Here is a 24288-nt window from a genome sequence, read left to right as displayed (position 1 = left end):
CTTAAAAAAAAGGGTGAAATGCTGTAACATGGTACTGGTATGGCCTAGGAGAACATGAGGTGACAGGAGCCATCACGCCAGGCTCTGTGAGGACAGAGCTCTCAGCAGCTGGTGCCGTTGTTTGGTGACTGTGCTCTGGCCAAAACTGCCCTCTCTGCTCCAGACTGGGCACTGTGGGGTGGGAGAGCATCATCCTCAGGCACGTCGGGGGGCTGGTGACCCTTCCCATGGTCCCTGCCACCCTTACCCATCCTGTGGTAATTCTGGGTGCCGTTCCACGGCCAAGCCACCGCTGCATCCTTGGGAAGAGCTTCTCCACTCCCACAATCTCAGACACAGACCAGATGAGGCTGAGCGTGAAGGAATAAAACAAAGATGATGGGTGCTACAGGCCAAAGGGAGTGTGGCACAAGGTGGTCCCCAACACACCAGGGGTGCTGGTGCTGGTGGTTGAGCCAAGGGAACAGCAGGGCCAGTGGAGGTGGAGTGGCCAGGAGCCAGCCCAGGGGCACTGGGAGTGCCTATTGGACAAATTAGTTCATCCAAATAAGAAAACAAAATCAAAGGAAGAGGAGGTATCTGTCAACTTGAGCAGAGTTTTGTGATTTATTTCATGATCTAGTGCCAGACAAAATACTGTGGTCAGCAAGAAGTATCATTGAAGTTTTTTCTATGTGTCTATACAGCAAGATTTCATTGCAGAAGCAGAATTCTCCCTACACGTTTCGATCTCAAGAATTTATTATGGATGAAAACAAAGCCTTGTGCAATCTGTTGTGGGTTAGAATTAACTTTTAGATCACCAAACAGATTTAGTAAAGGAAGATTTTGATGTAATATTTCATTCAGCTTTAAAGCTTTTGTATGTATTTTCTGAGTTGAGCACTTTTAGTTTCTAGCATCAGGAGCATTTGAATCATTGTATTGCGGTTTTCCCCTGAGAAGCAGGGGATTTTGACAGTGAAGAAGAGAAACTTGGTTGGTTTGACCTCAGGAAGGACATGCCTAGTGATTAACAGGAGTTAATTCGCTGGTAATTTTGATCTGTGAACTGTCAGCCGTTCTGTGTGTGTGTTTCTGTGCAACACGGTACTCACGGTGCTGATTGCCAGGGCAGAGCTTTGAATTACAAATACCTTTTCCTTTATGAATGAATTTCCTTAACAGGCTTCTGAGCAATAAATAATGCGCTCAAATATGTCAGTGTTTTTATGACTCAAATATGTCCATTCTTCACTTTTCATGATCAGGCCCCAAAAGGCTTGATTTCCCCTCAGGTATATCCATGACTTGCTCCTGCCAAAGGGCACAGACGCAAACCTGTCCCATCTGTCCTCCCCATGGGGACGAGGGCAGCATTCCCCAGGGCCCTGGAGGGTTCCACCTCCCACTCTGAGGATGATTCTTCGTCCCAAATGATGCTGGGGTGACAAATCTGGTCATGGGGTGCTGGAGTCTGGCAGCGGCAGTCACTTTGTGTACCACAACTCAGGTTCACACGTTGTTCAGATCACTTTATGAACAGGCCAGTTAATGTGTTATCAATGCCTCGGAGCTGGGCGTTGGCATTAGCGAGTGTTAGAAATAAAAATACTTTAGGGTTTTATTCAGGTGAGAGCAGATGGTGTGAGCCCTGATTGTTAGACAAAGAGCAGCAGTAAGCAGATGTTGTGCTCTAAAGGACCTGAGTGACGTATCTGGTATCCGGATACTGTGTCACAAGCTTCAGCCAAAATTACTGACTTTTTCAGTAAATGGTTAGACATGACATTACAGATTATATAAATTTAATTCATGGTCATCCACATTCTAATGGAAATGAATAGTACAAACAAAATTTGATAATTTTTTGCTGTTTGTAGCTCATAATGTTATTGTGATTTGTGTTAGTAACACATGTGAATGCCTCAGATTCGGACTGTGGGATCAGGATGGGACAGTTTGCATTAAAAAGTCCACAAACACGCAGGATTAATTTGCACATGGGTTGTAATGTTTGCTGTAAAAGTATAGGTAAGGTGAGGACCTGCTCTGGCACAAATCCTCCGTTATTCCAGCACAGAGGTGGAAGCTGCTGTGGCAGCACAGCTGTGTGTGCGCAGCCGGAGCCGTCAGCGGTGTCGACATGCAGAATTTTTCAACAGCTGTAGCTGCATCCCTATTCCTTTAGCTTATTGCCCTTTCATTTCCTTCTTGGTTTGTTTCTTTTCACTCCTGCCAGCCCAAAGGCTGCATGTGAGAAGGTTATGGCGTGACAGTCGATAATTCAGTGTGTCCTCCAGATTTATTGCACATTACTGAACCCTGCTTGGAAATAGAGTTGCTCAGCTTACAGTCTGGGTGGCTGAGGTTATGCTCAGTTGTGTTGGCATGCAGCAGTCAGGATGCAGGCCTGGAGACACAGACTTGGAGAATTTGCAAGGAGGAAAAGTGTATTCTGTGCATTAACTTGTTGTTCCATGTGCTCCCTCCCATTGCAGCCTCTGGACTTGAGCCAGGCATTCTCACAAGCACAGGCAGGGGTAACTCCAACGGCTGGAATCAGAACCTTTGGAAACCCTGCCTCTGAAGGAGTTATATCCCCACCTGAATTTATACCCCAGGGGATAGGACAACAGGGTGGTGTCGGATAAAGTCCTCTCAGTAGCTGGGCATGTGCTGATTTTCAGGTGAAGCAGATTTAGTGACCAGTGGGTTGATAGCTTTCCTTTACCAAAGACGGAAATAGTTTCTCCTCTTTAGTACATCAAAATCTGTTTGCAATTTCAGTAAGTGCAATAATTATAATTTTGAATATATTATAGAAAAATAGTCATGTCAATTAAATATAATTAATTTTATTTCTGTTTTTCAGGAGAAGTTGATGTGGACTGGTCCGTCTCTGATAAAGACTTAGAGGTAACACAGACAATCAAATTCTTCTGTAATTCTTTATATTGATACTCATTAACAAACAAAGCAAGATAAATGTGATTGAAAAACCCTTCTGTGGTGTTAGTGTGAGACCATAAGCAGTATCCTCCCATGAGAGGAAGGAGTTCTCAAGTTGCAGCCAGCACAGAGGCAGGAAGGGACAGGGATGCCAGGAGCTGGAATGCCTCTGTGGATTCTGCAAGGAGGACATAATCTCTTCCTTTCTGGTCTTTTCAGAGGCCCAGAGATGTTTCGTGGCAGCCTGGTCCCATTTTCAGGGGGCACTGGGAGCCAGTGGTGTGTGGTGCTTTCCCAGGGTCAGGCTCAGTGCAGGGGTGGGTATGGGGAGGCTGCAACCTGGAATTCCCATGCAAGGTGCTGGAGCATCCAGGAGTGAGCTTCAGCTGCCAGGTCCAACTCCTTCCCTTTTTCTTTCCAAGGTCCAGTAAAGCTGATGCAATCAAGTAACATTAACAAAGTCTTTCCCTGAAGAGAAATGGTATTTTTATAACCTTCCCCATTCACTCATCCAAAATTTCATTTATTTTTTTAAAACTTGTGATGTTTACTAGGCAATGAAGGTTGTAGATAGGATTTTCAATTCTATCTGTCTGCACAGAAAGTATGTGTGAGGTCACTGAGAGAAAGACAGTTGTTTCCAGCTTCTTTTTTTTTTCTCCTTTTTTTCCTTTATAAATCTTTCTTTACGATTGCAAATTACAGATTTGGTCCAGACTTGTTTAGCATTGTATTTTGTCCAAGTAGTTTTCTTTAATGTGTGCAAGGGAATGTGTAACTTGCATTTGCAATTAATGTTATATTCTTATTCTGGGGAAAATTCCAGTTTGTCATGACATAGCACAGTGAGTAAAAGTGTCTTGCCTAACTGACGGAAAGCAAAACTTCATAACTGCAGTTTTAAAAAGCAGAAAAGAATGTCCTGAAGTGGAAGTTTGAACAAGAGCTTCTTCCAGACAATGCAGATTTCTCTGTAGTGGAATTATCCATTCCAGACCTGTAAGTGTAAACTGTACTTGTGAAACATTAGATATCTGACTGATCACTGCCAGCAGTGACCTTTACAATTCCCAGTTCTAACAAACACCAAAGCACAAAATCTCAGGTGGTAAATGCGTTTCTCTCCCCATTTCTTACCAGGCACAGATCTCCAACTACGCCAGGGTGAGGCACAGCAGCACAAGGTACTACAGAGCTGACAAAAACATCACCAGCAGGAACTGCAACAGACCAGGACATTTGTCCAAGAACAGTCCCACTCCAAAGGTAAGTGAAACACTTAAATCACTCGTAGATGCAGCTGGTTTTCCTAATATCCCTTGCACTTGCCATTAGAAGCTTTTCTTCGGTGGTTTATCCTTTCTTTGAAGGACTGCTCTCAGTTGCAGAATACCTTGCACAAGGTCAATTTACTGTATAAAATTATCCATCTGTTTGGGGAGGTCATTGATTTTATTGTTTTTATAAAAGAAAAATATGCAGAATCATATCATAGAGAATCATAGAGAAAGGTTTGGGCTGGAAGAGACCTTAAAGCTTATCTCATTCCACCCCGCTGCTATGGGCAGGGACACCTTCCACTAGACCTTGCTGCTATAGACTGAGCAAAAAAGGAGTGAAGTGCAATACAGAAACATCTTATTTTCATATTGTAAAAACAGTTTGAAGATGTAAAATATTTTTCAATTGCATTTTCAACAAGGAGAACCTAAGGAATCCAAAAAACAGCCTTAGTAAATAAATGGAGGCAGATATCTGTATAATGAACCATGATATGAATAATGTTAAAAATCGTAGACAAGACGAAACTGGAGCTAACTTTAAGCAGCTCAAATAGATGCCAAATATTGAGAAGGTTTGTCCCAGGGTTAGCAGTTTAAAAGTCAGTCTCTGCACCATGAAGAAGTGGGGGCACTCTCATGAGAGCCTGAATTTACCAACCCCCACAATGGAATCTGTAGGACCCTCAGTCCCCCAGGCTGTCATCCATGAGGGGACACGGAGTGACTGCATCCCATCCACCCTTGGTGGGAAATACACTCACTCACTGGGAGAACTGGATTTACAGAGATACAGACTTGGCCTCAGAATACTTTTCTGCACATTGTATTTGTCATTCCAAGTGCTGAATTGTGTAAGTCACGAGGCTGGGCTGGGCTGAGCTCAGCTGGCCCCAGGCACCTACCCAGCCACTCAACCACAGAAAGAAAATCTCATGGATCGAGGTAAAGACAATGAAGTAAGTGAAGAAAAAAACCCTGTGATGCAAAACCCTCTAAGATCATGGAGTTCCAGTATTCCCCCAGCACTGCCAAGCCCACCACTAACCCATGTCCCCAGATACCACAATCATTGTCACTGTGTTCACTGAGCACAGACCACTGGCACTGGTCATTCAACAAGTGCTGCAGAGACAAGGTCCAAATCAAGAAGGTCCAGGGAGTCTGTGGAATCACAGCTTTTGAGTTTTACTCTGTGCATGTTCTTGCTCCGCTTGGATTCCTTCATGAAACACAACATCAAGTCCTAGGGAGCCATATGCACTTACTTGAGGTAGTTTCTTCTTAATTTCCTCTTTTGATTCTTTTTTTCTTCTATCTTTTCAAACCTTGTCACATGATTCTTTTTTTGTTTCTCCATAGAAAGTTCCCCCTTGTTGCCTGTGTGCAGGAAAAGACCATCTGCAGCACAGCTGCCCAGCACGTTTCTGTCTGAACTGCTGTTTGCCCGGGCACTATTTCAGGGAGTGCCTGGAGAAAGCCTATTGGAACAAACACTGCAACCGCTGTGACATGAAGGGCCACTATGCTGATGTGAGTATGGCCCATGGCAGAGCTCAGTCATCACTGGCTCTGTGTTTGTCAAACACTGAATTTACAGTCTCTTTGTGTTTCTTTCATTTTACATACTGTGTGTTTATGTAAGTGTATGAAAATGTTGTGGTTAGTCTTTACCTAACACTATCCCAGTTTTCGTGGAGAATGGTTGAAAAAAACCAAACCAAAGTGGTGTAAACACTCGGTCTTCAGTTTAGTTGAGGTGGAGAAAAACATCCTCGTTTCTGTGGAGTGGAAGATCTAGGGAGGTTGAAATCAGGAGACACAGCACACTGCAAGCATGCCAGCAAGAGGTAAAGAGTAACTCTGTTTCTCCAAGAACTCCAGATATGTTTTTTCCCTATGATCAGTTATTAATCAATTATAATATTATTAGAGAGGAGCAGTTTGAAGGCTTTGGTTTTTATATGATCTACTTAAGTAATTCACAGGGAGATTAAACATATTTTTCTCTTTCTTTCACTCTTTCTCTCTCTCTTATAGGATATTATTATGGTTTTATATGTCACAAAAATTCAGTCCTATATGTAGCAATCAACATTTTATGCTATTTTTTTTCCTCAAATAAAACACAAAAGGTGAGGATAAAAGGCAAACTGTGATAACATCAGCATACATTCACACTTCATTGAGTATCTAAAGATAATGGCCTATATGTTTGTCTTTCAAATACACCTGTGTGGTGCTGGGTTTTTTGAAATTCAGAAATACTTGAATCTCCTTCTAAATGTGTCCTCCCTGCCTTTATTTCTTCTGTTTGGTCAAAGAGTGTGTTACAGGCTCAGCACAGACAGTGGTAGTACGTGGGATGTGTGGAGGACGCCCCGCACATTTGGAGGTTTTTCTTATGATATTTGAATGTTTGAATAATATTGGAAATTCAAATTCAATCTTTCTCTTCTAGCTGTACTTTTACTTATAGCTAATGTGCACACAATACCGTTAAAGAACGTGAATGGCACATTTCTGCACCCCTGGTCTGGTAGGCAGAGAGACAAAACTGTAATCTGAAGCATCTTTTCTTTGCCACCTTTTCTCTTTTATACTTTTTATGACGTGAGATCTCATGAACTGATGTTCTTTTCTGTAAGGAACCACAAGTCCTTTATCATCCAAAATTTTAGATCCCACCTGAGTTGTGCTAGTTATCAGGAACATCACAGCATATTTTTTTTCTGCTCATTAGGTCCACCTTAAATCAGAAAGGTTTGTCTTTGAAACTTTGGGCAGTTCTCTTGTGCTCTTGCATGAGGCTGCCTGGGCCGTGCACACTGGGGTGTCAAAGCAATATCTCTCCTGCCCTGTCCTCAAAGAGAAAGACAGCATGACAGAACAAAGGCAAAGCAATCAAAACCAACAGTAAATCTTTCCTGTGAGGCCAACAGGTGATCGAGACACAAAGGGAATGCTTGGACAGGACAAGGCTGCTGCTGTTGGCTTAAAGGTTGGGGTTTTTTGCATCTGGGATGTTCATAGTGGAAGAAACTGCTTTCCCAAACTGAAACCTTTCTTTGTGGAGAGGATCACCACGGAGTATGTCTGGAATTGAAGAGAAAGTGAGGATTACCATGAACCTGTGAGTGCAAGCCTGTTACCAAAACAGGGTAATGCTTGCACAAAAGCTGCGGAGGAATGTGGAGGTGAAATGACCCAGTTGGTGATGGCAGTGAGACACCTCGTACTTGGTGCCTGAGTGGTAACTGAGTGGCAAATACAAGGACAGTGTGTAGTTGGGGTCCCAGAGAGAGCTGCGGGTCCAGGCCCACCAGCCACAGGCACTGAGCCAGTGGGCAGGAACCACAGCGGCAGCACATTGCGATGGGTGTGTAAATATGATATACATGGGGGGATTCCAGGCTGCTTTTGTGAAGGAGATTCCACTTCTTGGGGATCTCTGAAGTTCTTCAAAGGAGCAGGTTGACAAGCATGTGTGTCAACATGATCCAGTTGACATAGTCTACAAATTCCAAAAGATGTTTGACAAAGTTCCTGACCAAAAGCTTTTAAGGAAACTAAACAGGCATGGAGTAAGAGGATAAAGGTGGGGTATGCTACTGTGACATGGGAAAGGGTGAACAATGGATGACAAGATTTGCTGAGAAGACTGAACTACTTAGAGAGTCATTGCTGTGAGCCAACTGTGAAGAACTGCCCAAGGACTATAAGAATTGGAGGGAGAACGCAGTAAGATGGCAGATGAACTTGAGCAGCAGTAAATGTAAAGTAAAATACCAGGGAAAATAATCACATCTTGCCCTATGAAATGATAAGGTTCTGAGCATTACTATTCAGGACTCAGATTATAGTTGTGAGATATGATCCCACAAAAAATCAGGTTAGCCTTCACAAACTGTAATAAAAAAGAGCTAACGAAATGTTAGGAATCATCAGAAAAGCAAGGGACACCTCAGCACAACTTTGGTCCCTCTCTTCTGCATCCCTCAGCACAGCCACAACTCCTCAGCCTGGAAGGGAGGTTACAAAGGGAAGGGTATTTGAAGAGCTTCAGAATCATCTGTGATGGGAGACAGTGGTCCAGAATCAGTTGTTTATTGTTTCTTCCAGCACACCTGACACTAGGAGCCAGGTTGGGAAAAGACAGGAGGAGGTGACTCTGTGCAGTTGTTACTAGACCTGTGAGCCTCCTTACTGAGGGATGCAGATCTGCTCTGCCTCCAGAGGAAATGGGAGCAGTTCATGGAAGAGAAATCACAGAATCCTGCAACACTAGGCTGGAAGGGACCAAGACAGCCCAGAATGCTCTCTGGGCAAATCCTGAGTGTCCAATGCTGGGGAATCCACTTCTTCCCTAGGGAGATGAATGTTCTCGTCGTGAAAAGTCTTTTCCTGTGTCCAACTGGAATCTCCCCAGGAGTAACTTGTAGCCATCACCCCTTGTCTTTCCCATATGACTTCTTGTAAAATGGGAATTCTCATCTAGTTGTTATTGAACATATGTTGTCATATGTGCCCTGCAGCCACACTGTGCCTGATGGCCTGGGGGCCTCATTTCCAGCGCCCTAAACACCCTGTCAGCAGCGCTCCTTCCAGAGAACCAGACAGATATATCAGTTGGCATCTTCTCCATGTTTCCTGACACTTTCTCTGGCTGTACAAGCCGCCATTGGCCTCTTCTCTCCTGGGAAATTATGCCTCTGTTGTTTCCAGAACCTGTGCCACTGCTCACCATCGGGACGTGGCCACTGCTGCAGGCTGGGATGGGGCTGGAGGTGCAGGGGTGGATCCACAGGTGTGGCTGGTGTCCCTGTGGCCAAGTGGCCTATTCCCACTGGCGGCACCACAGGCCCCCAGCCCTCCCCTGGGCAGAGAGCACAGGGTTTGCCCTTTCTCCTTCGTTCCCCAGCACCATCCCCCATCCTTCACACCTCTGGCACATCCATGTCCACCTAAGGGTGAGTGTAAGTCCACGTTACCAACAGCAGGGATGGCGCCAGCAGCTACTCAGCTCTGCCTGCCTGGCACCAGCACCGGCGGCCGTCTGCGCCAGCAGCGTGGGGAGAGGTCTCGACATCTGCTCGTGCAGGAGTGGTTTTGAAGGGAAGCATTGTGTGTTTTCGTGGCAGTTCCCATGTGGAGGTGATGAAAAGTGTGTGTTTTGGCAAATCTTTTGTTTTATTGTGGTGGCTTGCGGCGGGGCAGCTCCAAGCAGCCGCTGCTGCTTTGACAAAGCACCAGAGGATTCTGTTAAAAAGTTGTGTTTAGTAATTGTAGTCGTCGTGTCAGACCATAACTGACTCGGAGCTGAAGGATTTTTGCGAGATGAGTAGCTGTGCCAGCAGGGACCCAAGTCTCCTGGGCCAGCCGCGCTCTCATTAAGATTTGCCGCTAGCCGTGGCGGTGTTCGGCAAGTATGTGACGTGCATGCTGTTATTGTATGCTTGGCTTGTCAGCCTGCAGCTTTCTGACACTCACTTATGTCACTCTTTATTCAGAGACGAAGAAGCTTTTGATAATTTGACAAGACAAGCTCTTAAACGATCTAGGTCATGGCCTTCACTGTCTGTGATTGTGAACATATTTCCTGAAAGCCCTGTCACTCATCACAGCTACATTTTCTCCCGGGGAGCCGCGGGCCCGTCCCGGTCTCCTGTCAGCGCGTGCATTTTGGTTATTCATACGCCAAATACAGTAACGGGGTTTTTCCTTCCCTTTTGCCGGCGCTCGCATGTTAGCGGGGCTAATCCGCTCCCCCGCGCCCGCGCCCCGCAGGGCCAACGTCGAGGGCCCTCTCGGCAGACGACCGGCCGAGGGGAGCGGAAAGGAGGAAAGGCCGCTTAGTGCCGGTTTTGTGTTTGTTCATTGTTGTGGAAATATGAGAACTGGTGGCAAGGGCTTCGTCTATTGAGCACTCAAGTCCCGGTCTGCTGTCAGGGGCTGTTTGAGATTGAGTGTTTTATTTTCTTTGATGTTCACATTGGAGAATAGGGAAGTGGGAATTAAACAACAGATGCATTAAGCTGTTGTTCTGGTAAAACAATAATTAGCACCTGATAAAATTCAGTATGGGTCAAAACATGCAGCACCCAGCCTCGATTTGCCCAGTGTGGCACCCAGCGCTGGGTCAGCCACCCATCCACACTGACTGGACATGGTCCAAGGCAACAGTGGCATGGATTTGTGGAAATAATGGCCCAGTGCTTGCGTGACCAAAGGTGTGGGCAGGTGGGGGGACGTGCCCCTTGCCTGTGCATGCAGCAGCCGTGCGGTGGCACTGGCACTGCCCTCAGGAGTAGGCACTTTTTGTGCTGGTACATCTACGTGCAAGTAGGGTCAGACCACTGGGGCAGGGAATAAATGCAATTTTATTTTAATGTACTTCATCACACTACCAATAGTAGCTGTGTAGTGCAAGGGCTTTTCTTTAAACGAGGGCTGTTCATGGCTAAGTTCTTCCAAATAAATAAGGAAGATCACAGGTTTGGCAGCAGTTTTGTTTGGCTATGGTCTCTTCCATAGCAAACCCTCTCGCTTCATTTGAGGAGACAGTATTTGGTAGTAGTTGTTAATTATACTTTTTGTCATTCCACGATAGAAGATGCAGACAATAACCGTGAGCTGATGGGAGGTAGCAGGTTAAAAGCATCACCTCTAAAAAACCATTGTTTAATAGTTGCCCCTCCTCAGCTATTGTACCCAACTTCTTAATGGTGAGCAGTATTACCCCAAGTCACCATCTGAATGAAGGGATATGCTTAGACAATCTTCCCTCATCACCATCTTCTTCCTTGACTCTCTTTTGTTTTCCCACCCCTTTAAATCATCCTTAAGGATAAACCCCACCACTGGACAGCACCACAGAGGCAGCAGGACTGCACCTCTCCCAGAGTTTTAGCAAGAGCTCTGCCAACTGTGGTTCCCACTCTGAGTTACAGATTTTCACTCAAAGTGACGTCATTGTGTCCAGATTGAAAAAAATAGCCAACCAAATGACTATTCAAAAACAAAGTAATTTTTATTATTATGAGGATTATTAAATAGCTGTCATGTGAGTAAAGGTCATACCACAGAGTGGCATTTTGCCAGTATAGGACAGCTCGTTGATTGCGATTTTTCAACCATATTAGCCTGGGCACACTGTGGTAATCAAAAACTATCCAGAACTAATGTATAAATAAATGCCTGCTACCCCTGAGCCAGACCAACACAGCTCTCCGGCACAGCTTAAGCCTCTTCAGGTCTGCGGGAGATGCTGAGGTGTCTGGTACAGTATTTTACAGGTTAGAGAGTGTTTATGTGTCGCACCTCTGAACCCTGTGTAAGTTAGGGAAGGAGGACGATCCTTTTGTTTGCACTCAAAAACAGCTCGAGTGTGTTCAAACCATCAGATCCTCAGTGAGGAATGTAATATCCTTCACACATTTCCTTTATAGAAACATTAATATAAAACTCAAATATTTACACGCATTATTTGAGTAAGAGGAGAAATGTCGAACCATTACACAGAACAGATTGTAGATTTTTCTGCAGAAAATTGTGTTACTGGTGGAATGAATAATAAATAATATCATTTCCATCACATGCGGGAAAAACACGCAGTATGTGCCATAGGGGGACTGGTGAAAACTTGGATTTTATTTTGAGAGATACTGGTTAAAGTGTGGGGTCTTTTTAATTAACGCACTCCATCAGAATAAAAGAAGGCAGGAATTTAGGCGTGAGCAAAAAATTTATTTGAAATGTAAAGAAATGTTAATAGTACTCCTTTGTGAGTAGTCGTGAGGCTTCAAACGTTTGAAATTGCAGCTGCAGCATGTTATGGAGAAGCCATGGAATAACTCATATTTCTTCTTAAAATACTGAAATTGGAGCTTGGCAAACCAAATTACTAATTGTTTAAATCACTAAGGAGCAGTTTTAATAAGAGAGTAAATGTTCTAAACAGAAGTGAAAGCTCTCAACTGCAGTAACTGTATGCCGAAATGACAAAAAGTGACACTATTTCCATGTCTGTCTGTGACTCGGGGACCATCAGAAATTTTGTACATTTTGTAAAAGCATTAAGAACCCCTGAGAGAGTGACCTCAGCCTCAGTGACCAGCAACACATTCTGATTTTGTTTAAAGATCCACATTTCCCTTTTTCCTGTCTCTCATGTGTCCCTCAGATCTATTGTGTCACTGCTATGACTGAAAAACCTGCTCTGAAAATTTTTTTTTACAAAAGGATTTAATCTGTGATTTTTTTTTTTTACTTAGGATTTGATGTGAGAGTCTGGCAATTTAAAAAAAAAATTAAAAAAAAAGGCAAGCAAGCCATTGTAAAAATAGAAACATTAAAGCAATCTGTTATGGTTCTTGTTTACAACTCATCTGACACGAGGTTGCTGAGGATTATTACGTGTAACAATTATATTTTGATTAGGAAAGAGATATGTACAAAAAAGATAAAATATTTCTGTTCCTACATGAAAGGAAGGCACCTTGTGATTTAATTTCCAGAGCATTATGTAAATTTAAAATGTCAGAAATGTAGAATTTAAATCTGCCCCTGTTTGTTTTGCAGCATTAATGCACCCTATAGTCACAGACACACTGCTCTCACAAACTTCTGCCCCTCGGAGAAGAAGGGCAGAGAGAAAACTGTTACTGGCTTTCTGACAATGGCAGGGAGTGTGTTAAACCAGTGTAAAATTCAATTAAACTGTCTAGCCAGGTTTTTGAAGCTGAAATGCAGACCCTTTCAGTTAAGCTTCTTATTTTCCTGTGACCGACACCAGTGGATACTGTGTTATGCCAAAACCAACAGGCTGTAAAGCACCTTGTTTCATGCTCCTAGCTGATCAATATTTTTATTTTCCAGGCTTGCCCAGAAATATGGAGGCAGTATCACCTAACAGTAAGTAGAAACACCTTTTTTATTTTCTTCTACACCCAACCTATTTACTCCTCTGTGAACTGCTGACCATAAAATATAGACAAGCATCTTCTGTGAGAAGATAATAAACATCTGAAGAGTTTTTGAACTGAAGAAGGCAATGAAACACTGTCACTATTTTTTAAACATCTCTAGAATTCTGATTTTTTTTAATACTGTAATAATCAAATGAGTGCCTTGCTTTTCTCCTCTCAATGACCACATTTACACATAGAAAGAGGGTTAAATTTTAAATTGGGACGCATAGCAGGAGCAATAATCCCATCTCAGATATCCCAGATGCTGGTAATTAATCACTCTGTGTGACAAAACTTTCTTCTTAAACTAGTAAAATAAATTTCAGTTAGAGTGGAGATGGCAATTTGAGCAAATAAACTCAAACTTTTGCAGATAATTTATAATTGGTCAGAATATAGCTATGACTGCTTCTTTGGCCTGCATTAGTTGATGTTAAATCTCTGAAACAAGAAAATACAACTTTGTGAACTGTACCAGTGTATTACTTAAGATTTTTCCTCCTATGTAAAATAGAGATAAAAATAAAACAAAATGCATACAAATTTGGCTAATATTGAAACTTGTTACGATATTTACCCAGTTAGGAAAATATTCCATGGATTGGTGTCACAGGTTTTGAATATATTATTTTCTAAAACTGTCATACATAAAAACCCCTTTAAAGATCAGGGTTTTGCTGTCCCTCTGAAGCTTTTCTGTCGTCGCTCCCCAGATCGACCTTGCACGTATTTCTCTGTTACAGATAATTAAGCCCCACTCTCTGCTCAAAACAAAGTAGAAAAGTTTCTCCATTACTTTTCTTTCGGGTCTTTCGCTTTTTCTCTGGAGCAGTAGATGGGATGTGCTTTATAATTTGTTCCTCCACCTCTTCGTGGCAGTGGAATGCTCTTTTTTCTGCTTTTTTGCTTCTAAATTCAATGAATAGGAGAAATCTGCACTTAAAACCTCACACTTGTGTTTTGTGCATAAAGACTTTAACACAAAGATCTGCTCTGGAAATCGTCCACCCTTCCCGAGAATTAACTTTTAAACAGAATTGGTAAAGACTTTTTGTTGTTGTTTTTTTAAAAAAAAAAAAACATGAGCAAAAGGTGCATTCACTGAATATTTTTGTTTGCTTTTTTAAAACTGGATGAAGGAAAAAGGTAAATGCTATCTTTCATTATAATCCCTGAGGGTGCATGTAAGAACAATTTCTGAAATGTTTATGATACTTGGAACTTAATAATCTGATAGGTATGTTTGGTGCAGTAATATCTTATGTTTTGGTTTTTACTGAGATAGAAGATTTAATTTAATTTTAGTCTCACCTACCATTGAAAATTCCTCAAAAAGCGAGTTGCCATCAACACTCAGAAAATATTTATTTCTGTAAAAAAAGTGTGGACTATCTTAAATCTGACCAAGTTGTTACTAGGCCAGATTTTGAGGTATCTTGAGCTAGAAAATTTTTGCTGTGGATTTTGTAGTAAGCATTCAGGGTTTACATTTAATTTAGTATAAAGCTAAAAAATGTATGTCAGAAAAAGCTCTTGTTAGAAAATTAGTGGTTACAAATATGAGCGTATTATTAAAAACATTTTGAAATTCATGGTTCATTTTAAGAGCATTTTAGAATGTGGTCAAATATGGGCACGCAAAGATTAATTGGTATCAAGTCAGACTGTAGCTTCTGATAAATATTTTTTTTATTTTTCAGTGAACTGCAGATTATCTGAAAAAATCCACATTTCTGACATGTGGGAAATGCTTTGCACACCTCCATTTTTTGCATGAGAAAAGTCCCATTGGCTCAAAGTTACATTAGCAGTCAGATTAAGCCTGGAATTTAAAAATTTGTGTGGTAAAAGACATGCTCAATATTTACAATAAGTAAATTGAAAGAAACTCCATTATCTGAATTGTTTAAAAGTGTGAGTCCTGGTTTTCATTACTCCCTTTAAATATTCTCTTTTGCACCCAAAGCAGAACAGAAGTAAATAATGTTCTGGCAAGAATCAAAACTTCTGTGTTAGAATAATGCATGTTTTTTATATATTATATATATTTATAGGATCATAACAAAAAGCCATGATTTTTTAACTCTGATATCAGCATATTAATATTTCACTTTGAAATTAGCATACAAATTTCCTAGCTTAGAACAGATATTTCAGGAGAAACAGGATAACAGCTTAGAGGAAAATAAGAGAAGTTTAAAATGAAACTGTTGTTGTGCTGTTGCACACGGAGGCTGCCCGGTCCTTGGGGACCACGGGAAGCTTTTCCTGCACTTCAACCATGGATACAACCACTAGATTTAAACTGGTTTTCATAAATTGGTGGTGAGCGTCCCTCACGCAGGTCCATCTAGTGCAGATCAACCCGGGCGTCAGGTTTTGTGATAAAACACCATTTTTTTTGGCATCACTCACAAATGACCACCACAGTTTGTCCAAATGTTTCACGTTCTATAAAGTATTCTTAGTTAATTACTGTGAATGCTGGTGAAGAACCGCACGGCCTTCCACCTCTCTCTTTTGTGAGGCTTTTGGTTATTTTACTCATTTTCCAGCGCTTTCCTAGGAGATGGACTGCCATCTATTGACTCCTCAGAGCCCCTGCATGGTGCTTGGGGGGACTGGAACAATAACTCAATAACAAGCCCATTCTGCTCCTGGGGATGGTGGTGGGGTTTGTTGACGTTGGCCGCTGGGGTGACACATTTGGACACATTACGAATAATTTGTTGTGTGAACAGAAATGTCTTATTCCAACCAAAAACAGACTCCCAGAACAAGGAATCTTAAAAAGAAATGGCAAAAAGGATTATAACTGGAGTATTTTAATTTGCCTTTTGATGGGAAAAAAATATTATCATATGGTATTCAATGAAACTTAAGTCTAAGGGCTCTGTGATAATCAGAGCTTTATAAGTGGGTGAAGTTAGTTTCTTTAAACTTGTTCTTTCAACTATTTTAACTAAAATTATTCAGGAAAAAAAAACAGTCAGTAGAACAATCCAATTCCCACTGTGGTTTAAAATAATATTTAATAACCTCTTTAAGATGGTGATTTAAAACTTTTACACATCATTTTCATTGTGATTGCTCTCTGTATTTCTTCTGTATCAGAGAAGGGAAATTACATTTGTCAAAACATACTTCAAGTTTTTCTTCATGTAGGTATCCATTTGCAGTAAATTGGTTGGTTTTGATACCCACTTATGTTTATCAAAGGGGTTATTGTCAATCAAATAATAGGACAAAGACTTCTTTGGCAGATTCAGGATGAACAGTTTTGATCGTAGCTTACTGCAGTGTTAATAACACGTATGATTTTTTGGAGCATGAGGCATTTGGAGGCCTTGTTGAGCTCTTTGTTCTGGGTTATGGGGAAGTTTAGCTTACAACTTTGCCTTTCTAAATGCCAGGTGCTCCACAAACCCAGAGAAACATGACCCGTGCTCCACAGGACATGCCACCACATCCCCTCTCCACACTGAAGATACAGGGGTGCTTTTTCACCCTCAGAGCACTTGGCTCTTTCTTGTTATAAAAGTAGAGACATTTATTATTTATTTTGAGTTCAGGCCAGGTTATAGCCCTCTTACTACAAACAAAAAAGATAAACCCTAAATAACCCTAAAAAAGTCAGTGGAAAAACTTATGAGAAGGCGGCACTCCACGATTTTCATTTTTTTGGTACAGTTTTGCAGTTTATTCTTAAAAAAATTCATTTGCCCTCCAAGATTGACCTGCTGCCCGTTCACCTCGCTATGTGCCCAGTGGCAGCACTGTCCTTGGCAGGTCATGCAGTGGAGGGGCAAAGCTGGGGGTCCAGCACAGGTCCTGTGGGGACAGCCCTTCTCCCCGCTGCTGTCGGTGCCAGTGTCCTGGTGCCGGTGTCCTGTTGGTGCCAGTGTCCTGTCGGTGCCAGTGTCCTGGTACCACTGTCCTGGTGCCAGTGTCCTGCCACTCCAGGCTGGCCTTCCAGGGAGCTCTGTGGGGTGGGTCTCATCCCATGGTCACCCTGTGGTCACCCCTGGCTGAGCGACCCCATGAAGCTGCTGCGAGCGACCGCATTTCCTCCCAGCAGGTGACTCAGCAGAGAGAAGAGGAGGGCATTTATGTATTTTCAGTGCATAGTGAACCTGTTTTGCTCCGGGTCTGAAGCTGCACTTGTGCCGTGATCCCCTCGGTGCAGCTCAGACTCCTCGGCAGTGCTGGGGGCACCCAGGGGAGGTGCACAGGGCTCCCTCAGTGTGTGTTGGTGTCAGATGGAAAAGGATGTCACCACATTTGCATTGTCAGGGGTTTGTGCCATACAGGAATGGACATGGCCAGTCTGTCTTAGAAGCAGGATGTGGATACCCCAGGAATGAACTTTGAAAGTGTTAGAATCTTCCTCGGTAAAAAACAACTGAGTAAAGAAATTCTGTCCCTAAAATAGGCAGAGCAGGGGTTTTATTTTCCTGATGTGTTTCTCAGTGTTGATGTGTGTGTTAAAACATGGATCCTGCTGGGCCTAGGTGTTTTCTTTCTGTAGGGATTACTCATTTTTAATAACCCCTTCCTGCCTCAGTGCCTCTCCATCCCCCATGCCCTGCCTTCACCAGTCGCATCTGTGTGAAAGCTCCCAGGCCAAGATGGCCACCAACAGAGTTTTAGAACCATCAGAATTTTTAACTAGCAGAAGCTATCATTTAACACTCTTTTTGACAGTTTGTTAATCTTACTTTTAATCCACTTACGTAACGGAAGGTGAACCAGGAACTGACTGGTTTGGCCCCTGTGTGTAAAGGACATGAAGGGACAATGCATCTTTTGTGTTTAAATTTTGCTCTCAGATTTCTTTGTGTGCATTATTAAAATTCCTTGTGGCCTACCACTTTTTTCCTGAAATAAAAATATAAGTCATGTCCCAGAAAGTCAATTATTTAAGGTATGACTTTCAGAAACGGAAAATTTAAATTACTACAACTCTGACAAAAAAATGTATAAGCTTGAGAGAGAGAGAGCACATTTGGTTTTCAGAGGAGGGTGTTTTTTTTAGGTGAGGGAAGGGATGGATTTAGCAGTATTTTCGGTAGGAGGTTAATCCCTGGCTTCCCTGCAGCCCTGGCCGTGACACGGCTGCAGGAAGGACTCTGCTGACCATGGCATGACACGAGACCAGGGACTGTGGGATCAGTGCACTCCTCTAGAATGCTTCTAGCACCTGGCCAATTCCTCTCCAGCTGTTTTAAGGCTATTTCTAGTAACTGGTAAAAACACCACCTCGTTTGTGAGACAGGCCGTGTATTTCTCATATTTCAGAATCCCAGGGCGGCCCCTCACGTGACAACGCTTCAGTATCCATTCAGCAGGATAGTTTACAGGGAAGGCAACCCAGAATTCGCAGGGATATGGATTTAGGGTAAAGATGACTCTGGTTCTTGTGGGCTTTGGGGAGAGACAAATGCATGGAGCACGACATTGTCCCCACACCTGCTTAGAGGTACTTGGGTTCACGAGGATTTCCTGCCCTCAGAGAAGGTGCTCACCTCATTAGCTGGAGGAGGAGAAGGGGCAGAGCTTGGCCAGCAACAGGCAGATATTTTGATTTTAAACCATCAGTTTGCATTGTCCAAGCTTGGGCCCGTTTGCAAGTGGTTTTCAGTGTCAGAGATGCTCCTGCCATGCTGTCTGCCCTGCACAGCTGTCCTGGAGAAAACCAGCATGTCAGAGGGGGTCGGCATGCTGGGCAGGAGGATTTTACTACACAAAATGTTTATTTTCCCCTACTAGTTGTAATTTGCCCTCTGTTACCGTTCTCTTTCGAGTCTCACATATTTTTTGAGAAACCTCAACCCCAAATCTTTTCCTATTGCAAAGAAATCACATTTCACAAAAGGCAGCATACCTTTCTGATAGCTTTTTTTTTCCTGTGAAAAACAAAGAGAGTTTCAGGTCTTGAAACAAATGCTAATTTTATGAATTCAAAGCACATGCTGTAGCTTTTGGTACAAAAGCATGCTAGCTAAGGGTTCTTTCTCAATTTTTACTTGGAAGCTGTGTTTAAAGTATCACAAGGAAAAGAAGTAGCTTTAGTAACCTTACATAATTATGTAACATGTCCTGCAAGGACCCAAGCAGGCATTTTTAGTGGGATGCAGGACCTTCCAGCAGCACAGCCTCAACTGCTACTTACCTGCATCATGTATTAACCATGGTGGGAAGTGTCCTGCTTTCTCTGACCTCTATCTGTCCTGTGTTCTTCCCCAGAAAACAAAATAAAAAGTGCTTTTAATTTGAGTGTTAAAGACCAATTACATCTTGACCAAAAAATTGCATTTTGGTATGTTTCTGGAAACAGTCTGGGAGTAGGGAGGGAGTGGAATAGAAAACTGAATGAAGTAATTCCCATTTCCCTGATTTTGGGGTTCCAAGTAACGTTGTTGGGGTGTTTAGCTGGGAGAGCAGCATCCCTTAGAGAACCCCTACTGCGGTGCGTTCATGTGGTGTCAGGAACCGCATTTGCTGCAAAAGCAATGTCTTTTGGGTCTGCCTCTGAAAGGGAAAGGGAGAAGAGCAGGAGATGGAAATCAATATATTTTAACATTTTAAATCTGGTTGCCTGACCCCTGCATGCCTGGGACACTGTTTGTGCAGTATGTGACATTTGGTGACATGTGTCCCTCCAGCCCAGCACACCCTAAAACCAGCAAGGTTTGGGTTATTTTTGTAATTCACCAAAGCTGTTGGGTGAGGGGTTAATTAATCAAACAGGATAGTCAGGGAAGCTTTGCTGCTAAAATATCTCCCCTCCATGTACTCAACTACAGTTCTTTTAAGGGAAAGGATTAAGATGATCTTTTCTTTAATGCTTACAAATTTGGCAGAAAAGTTTCACCTCTCTTTCCTTTAGTTTAAAAAGGTGAATCTACACAAGTATTTAAATCATTTTTGCTATTTCAAGTATTAACCGTGTAAATAAGGAAGATAGAATTTTCAAGCTAAAATGAGGTTTCCAATGCATTTTAAAAATGTGTAAGAAAAAAAATTGTGTTTTTCTGTGCCCTCTTTCTGCAGTCAATGCCGTGTATGAATACTCAAAGTTCCTATATTCTGAAAATTACTCCTCCAAACTTGCTATGAAGATTACTTTTTTAAGTTTTAGTAGAACTTAGAGCTGGTTTCAAAATTCCATATGAAACATCATCTGTGATCTAGCAGACATTTTAAGATGTAAAAAAAAAATCACACTTGCACATAGGTAACATAAAAAAGGATTTTGGTATATTTTTGTATTGCAAAATGGGAAATATGCAAAATGTCACTAAATCTGTTTGCACTGTGTGGTTTATCCTGCCAGTGATTCGTATGTCAGAGCAGCCCAGAGCTCCTGCCAGTGAGACAGTAACTTCCTCAAGTTATGCTCGATCATGTTAATAATCTACGGCTTAGGATTCCCTAAAAATATTCACTGATTTAATTCCAAGAGGGTCTATCATGTCAATGATATTAATACATCTTGTTAGGTCCTGTCATGTGTATAGAAAAGTTACTATCCCCGTGACAGAATTATCCTGATTTTGATTTCAAATGTTGAAGAATCGAGCATAAAGGGAATTAAAAGGAACCGAGGGCCCACATAAAGTGGTGAGGAACTGAGAGTTGTAAGCAGGTTCTTGCTGAGAAGCCTCAGAGGTGTGGGTGAGGTGTACGGTGTGTGAACACACGGTGTGTGAACACACACGGTGGCACCCACGGAGGGCCACAGAAGGAGACGTCTCACGGAACTTTTGGCTACTGGGGAGTGAAGTTGGGCCTCTGGTTTTGACTCATTTTTCAGTGTCAAATTTGGGTTAAATTAACATTTGATAAACATACCCCAACAGTTGGTAGAACTCAGAAATGGGCACAGACAGCCCCCCCCCCATAATGGAATGGACATCAACAGCCATCCCTGTGATGGAATTGGCACCCCAATCCATCATTATCCTGACGAGGCCCCTTCCCCTGGTCCCTACTTGGTGCCTCCATGGTATGGTGTTGGCCAGTATGGGATGGTGAGGAAGAGGTACTGGTTTTACGTCACAGCCAGTGAGAAACTCATAAGGGAAGGATGGTCACTTCCTGGTTCAGACTTCCCCACAGTCGAGTCCAAAAACTCCTTGTCTTTTTTTTTTCCTTTTTTCTTTTTCCTCTCCTCAAATTTGCAGTTTCTGCACCTGTAGTCACTGCTCATCTTATAACCAACAGAAATTAGTTTTGTGTTGTTTCTTGACTGTGCAGTTAATTCTGTTTCTAAAGGATTTTTGTAACTTCCTTTGGCACTTAAAAGAAGGGGTGGTGAACACCCATGCAGGAGCACAGGCACTGGAGGCTTTCTGTGTAGTATGCAATAACCCTGAAATCTCTCCTCCTTTAAGATTAATTGCACCGGATTTGCATGAGATGCCCAGTTTCTGTCTGCACTGTTGATGGCAGATGAGACACTGGTTAAATTAATTCTGATTTTCTGATGGTGGCATGAAGAGAGAAAGACTGAAAAAATTATAGCACTGAGATACTCAAAAGTTCGCATGGAGAAAACAGTTTTAGTCAACAGCATATTTATATCGTGTGAGAGAGCAGAAATCTGAAATGCTTTGATCCATTTTTAGATGTTGTAGACTATTCAGGAAGTACCAAGTCGTATTAAAGTGAAAACTTTAAGGAATTGAAAAGAATTTTAAAAAACAGATGTGCAAGAAGAATGTGGAGAAGCTTTTGTTCATCAGTTGTATACAGGCTGTCAAGTGTTTCTGCAAGGACATATTCGGGATGAATGTCACTCGTCATAAAGCTAGGTACAAATAATTATGGCAATGGTCAATATAGATGATGATCTTTAATGGAGAATACATATAAATTATAAGGAGATGGATAAACATTAACACGTGCAGTTGGCATCCTGGTAATGTAAGGAAAGTGCTTCTGCGAAATTGTCAGTTGGTAAAGGATGCTGCAGTCTAAAGCTCATCAGTTTAAAGGGAAATGTTCAATTATTGTCTATTTAGAACATGCCCCAAAACGCACTTCTCGCAAACTGAGGCACTGCTCGCCTGTCATCTTGTATCCTCCAGGAGCACTACAATTTTTTTCCATGTTTTCTTTAATTTTAGCTGTGATCAGAAATCACTTCAAAGTAAATATTTATTAAGAATATATTTATCAAGAAGTATTTATTAAGAATGCTCCCATAAGAAAGTTGTTTCAGATGTTGTACTTCCTCCTTTTGCGTCCGACGGCGAGGGGCGATCAGCAGACAACGTGAAGGTTAAAGAGAGAGAAAGGAAGCTGTAAATCATCCAGAATGACAGTAAAAATTAAAACCTTGGGGTTTGTTGGGCTCCCTGGTGTATTAGCTAATAAATATAACCATGCTTTAGTTCTGTTCATCTTCCAATTTTACAGGCTTTGCAAATGTTTGTGTTCAGATTAATGTATAAATGTATGTGTAAGTATGCATACGCTTAGCGTGCGTGTGTGTGCACAGTGCTGTACCCAGGCACTTATAGACATAAATATATATATATATATATATATATATATATATATATACATATATATATAAAAATGTTTGGCTGGTCCCCTAATAAAAATTCAAATAAAATATACGTGTCCCAGTGCACGAGTCTCCACCTCCTTCTCCTCCTCCTCCTCTTCCTTCTCCTCCTTCTCCAAGGCCTCTCCCCACCTCCCCCACCCCACTTCAAAGCTTGTGGTCCTTTCTCCATCCGTGTACTAAAAGGTTTCTTTGTGAGCCAGGCCATTTGTCCGTCATTGTTTGGGGCCCAAACGGTGGTAAAATACCCTGTCACCGATCCCGAGCGCGGTGAATGGCAGCTTCTCTCCGGACAATTGGCGGCGGTGCCGAGAAATATTCCTGAGAGGATTATTTAACCTTTCAATTTAGGGGCCACAAAGCCCGGCTGATTAATGAACTTTCTGATGGGCGCCGATAAGCGGATCTGTTTCTTTATTTCCTCCAAAAGTGATTCCTTCTCCTGTCCCATATTACTATAATCTTAAACATAAAATGTGGCAAATAGATTAAAAAACAGCACTAAAGAGTTTATCTGGCTAGCAAACTGAAGGAGCTAAATTAAAATTGGTAATGAAAGCAGTGGCTGAGCCCTGTATATGGTTTTTAAATGCGCCGTGTATTTTGAAGAGACTTATTCTCCAGCCTGCTTGGTAATGACTGCTTTGGGTGCGCAGTCCGGGTCCGGCTTCTGTTATCCCCCCTAAAAAATGAGTTGTGTTATCTGGATGACTGCAGACACATATGCATCCCCCTTTCTCACTGCATGGGCAGACAAGGTCGATAGCATTACAAGGTATTTGTGGCAGTGCTTGTTTCAGTTTTCAGAGCTGCCAGTTTTCAGCCAGATTTGAATTACAAAAGAAGAAGCTGGCATGAAAATTGAAAGGGTTTATCGGCTAGTCTGAAGCCTCATAGCACATTGCTTATTTATGCAGTCCATTTGCACCAGGAAATGTAAAAAGGAAATACATTTTAAAAATAAGGTCATAAAAACCTAGATATGTTTAAGATGGCAAATAAAATATAGATACCTATAATATCTTTCCAGGAAACGATTTCACTTAATGTTGCACATTACTTCAGAGGAGCATTTATGTTACTGTCATAAATTTGTGCGTTTGTGTCACCATACAGATATTCCCCAGGGATTAGGAAGGAAGTGTTTGCTAACTTACTTTAAAATTAAAATAGAGAGGGAGATAGGTTTGTACTTTGAGAGCCACATCAGGCATAGTTGGAGTTTAATGCGCAGTCCTATTTAAATAACGTTTTGCATTTCCTGTAAAATTAGCCATGGACGGCTGGAGAGATGCCACCACCTTTGGAGGAAATTGGGATGCCTTTTAAATCGTGAAGACTTTGAGCCATTCAGGGGTTGTATTGTTGTTATCCTCACTATCTCGCATACATTCATTCTCTCTACGAACTTGAGGATTTTTTGTCCATTTCTCAGAAAATACTTTTTGAATTAATATTTTGGGGGTTTTCAAAAGATTGCATTCATTTATTTTAAATATATAATATTGTACTTTTTGTCTCTTCGTTTAACATT

The 24288-nt window shown here is 42.1% G+C and overlaps 1 protein-coding gene across 1 annotated transcript in view; it reads left to right on the top strand.

Annotated features, from left to right (window-relative positions):
• Positions 1-24288, top strand: part of ZCCHC7 (zinc finger CCHC-type containing 7) — an 86394-nt gene that overhangs the window by 52913 nt on the left and 9193 nt on the right. The window contains exons 4-7 of the mRNA XM_029965470.1: positions 2855-2898; positions 4072-4197; positions 5574-5744; positions 13089-13124. Coding sequence (XP_029821330.1) covers positions 2855-2898; positions 4072-4197; positions 5574-5744; positions 13089-13124 — 377 coding nt within the window. The remainder of the gene's footprint in view (positions 1-2854; positions 2899-4071; positions 4198-5573; positions 5745-13088; positions 13125-24288) is intronic.

This window comes from Manacus vitellinus, unplaced genomic scaffold (genome assembly GCF_001715985.3).
Source record: "Manacus vitellinus isolate BGI_N305 unplaced genomic scaffold, ASM171598v3 scaffold_9_pilon, whole genome shotgun sequence".
Classification (NCBI taxonomy): domain Eukaryota; kingdom Metazoa; phylum Chordata; class Aves; order Passeriformes; family Pipridae; genus Manacus; species Manacus vitellinus.
Note: the sequence above shows the minus strand (reverse complement) of the source record. Positions and strands in the feature narration are given on the sequence as shown.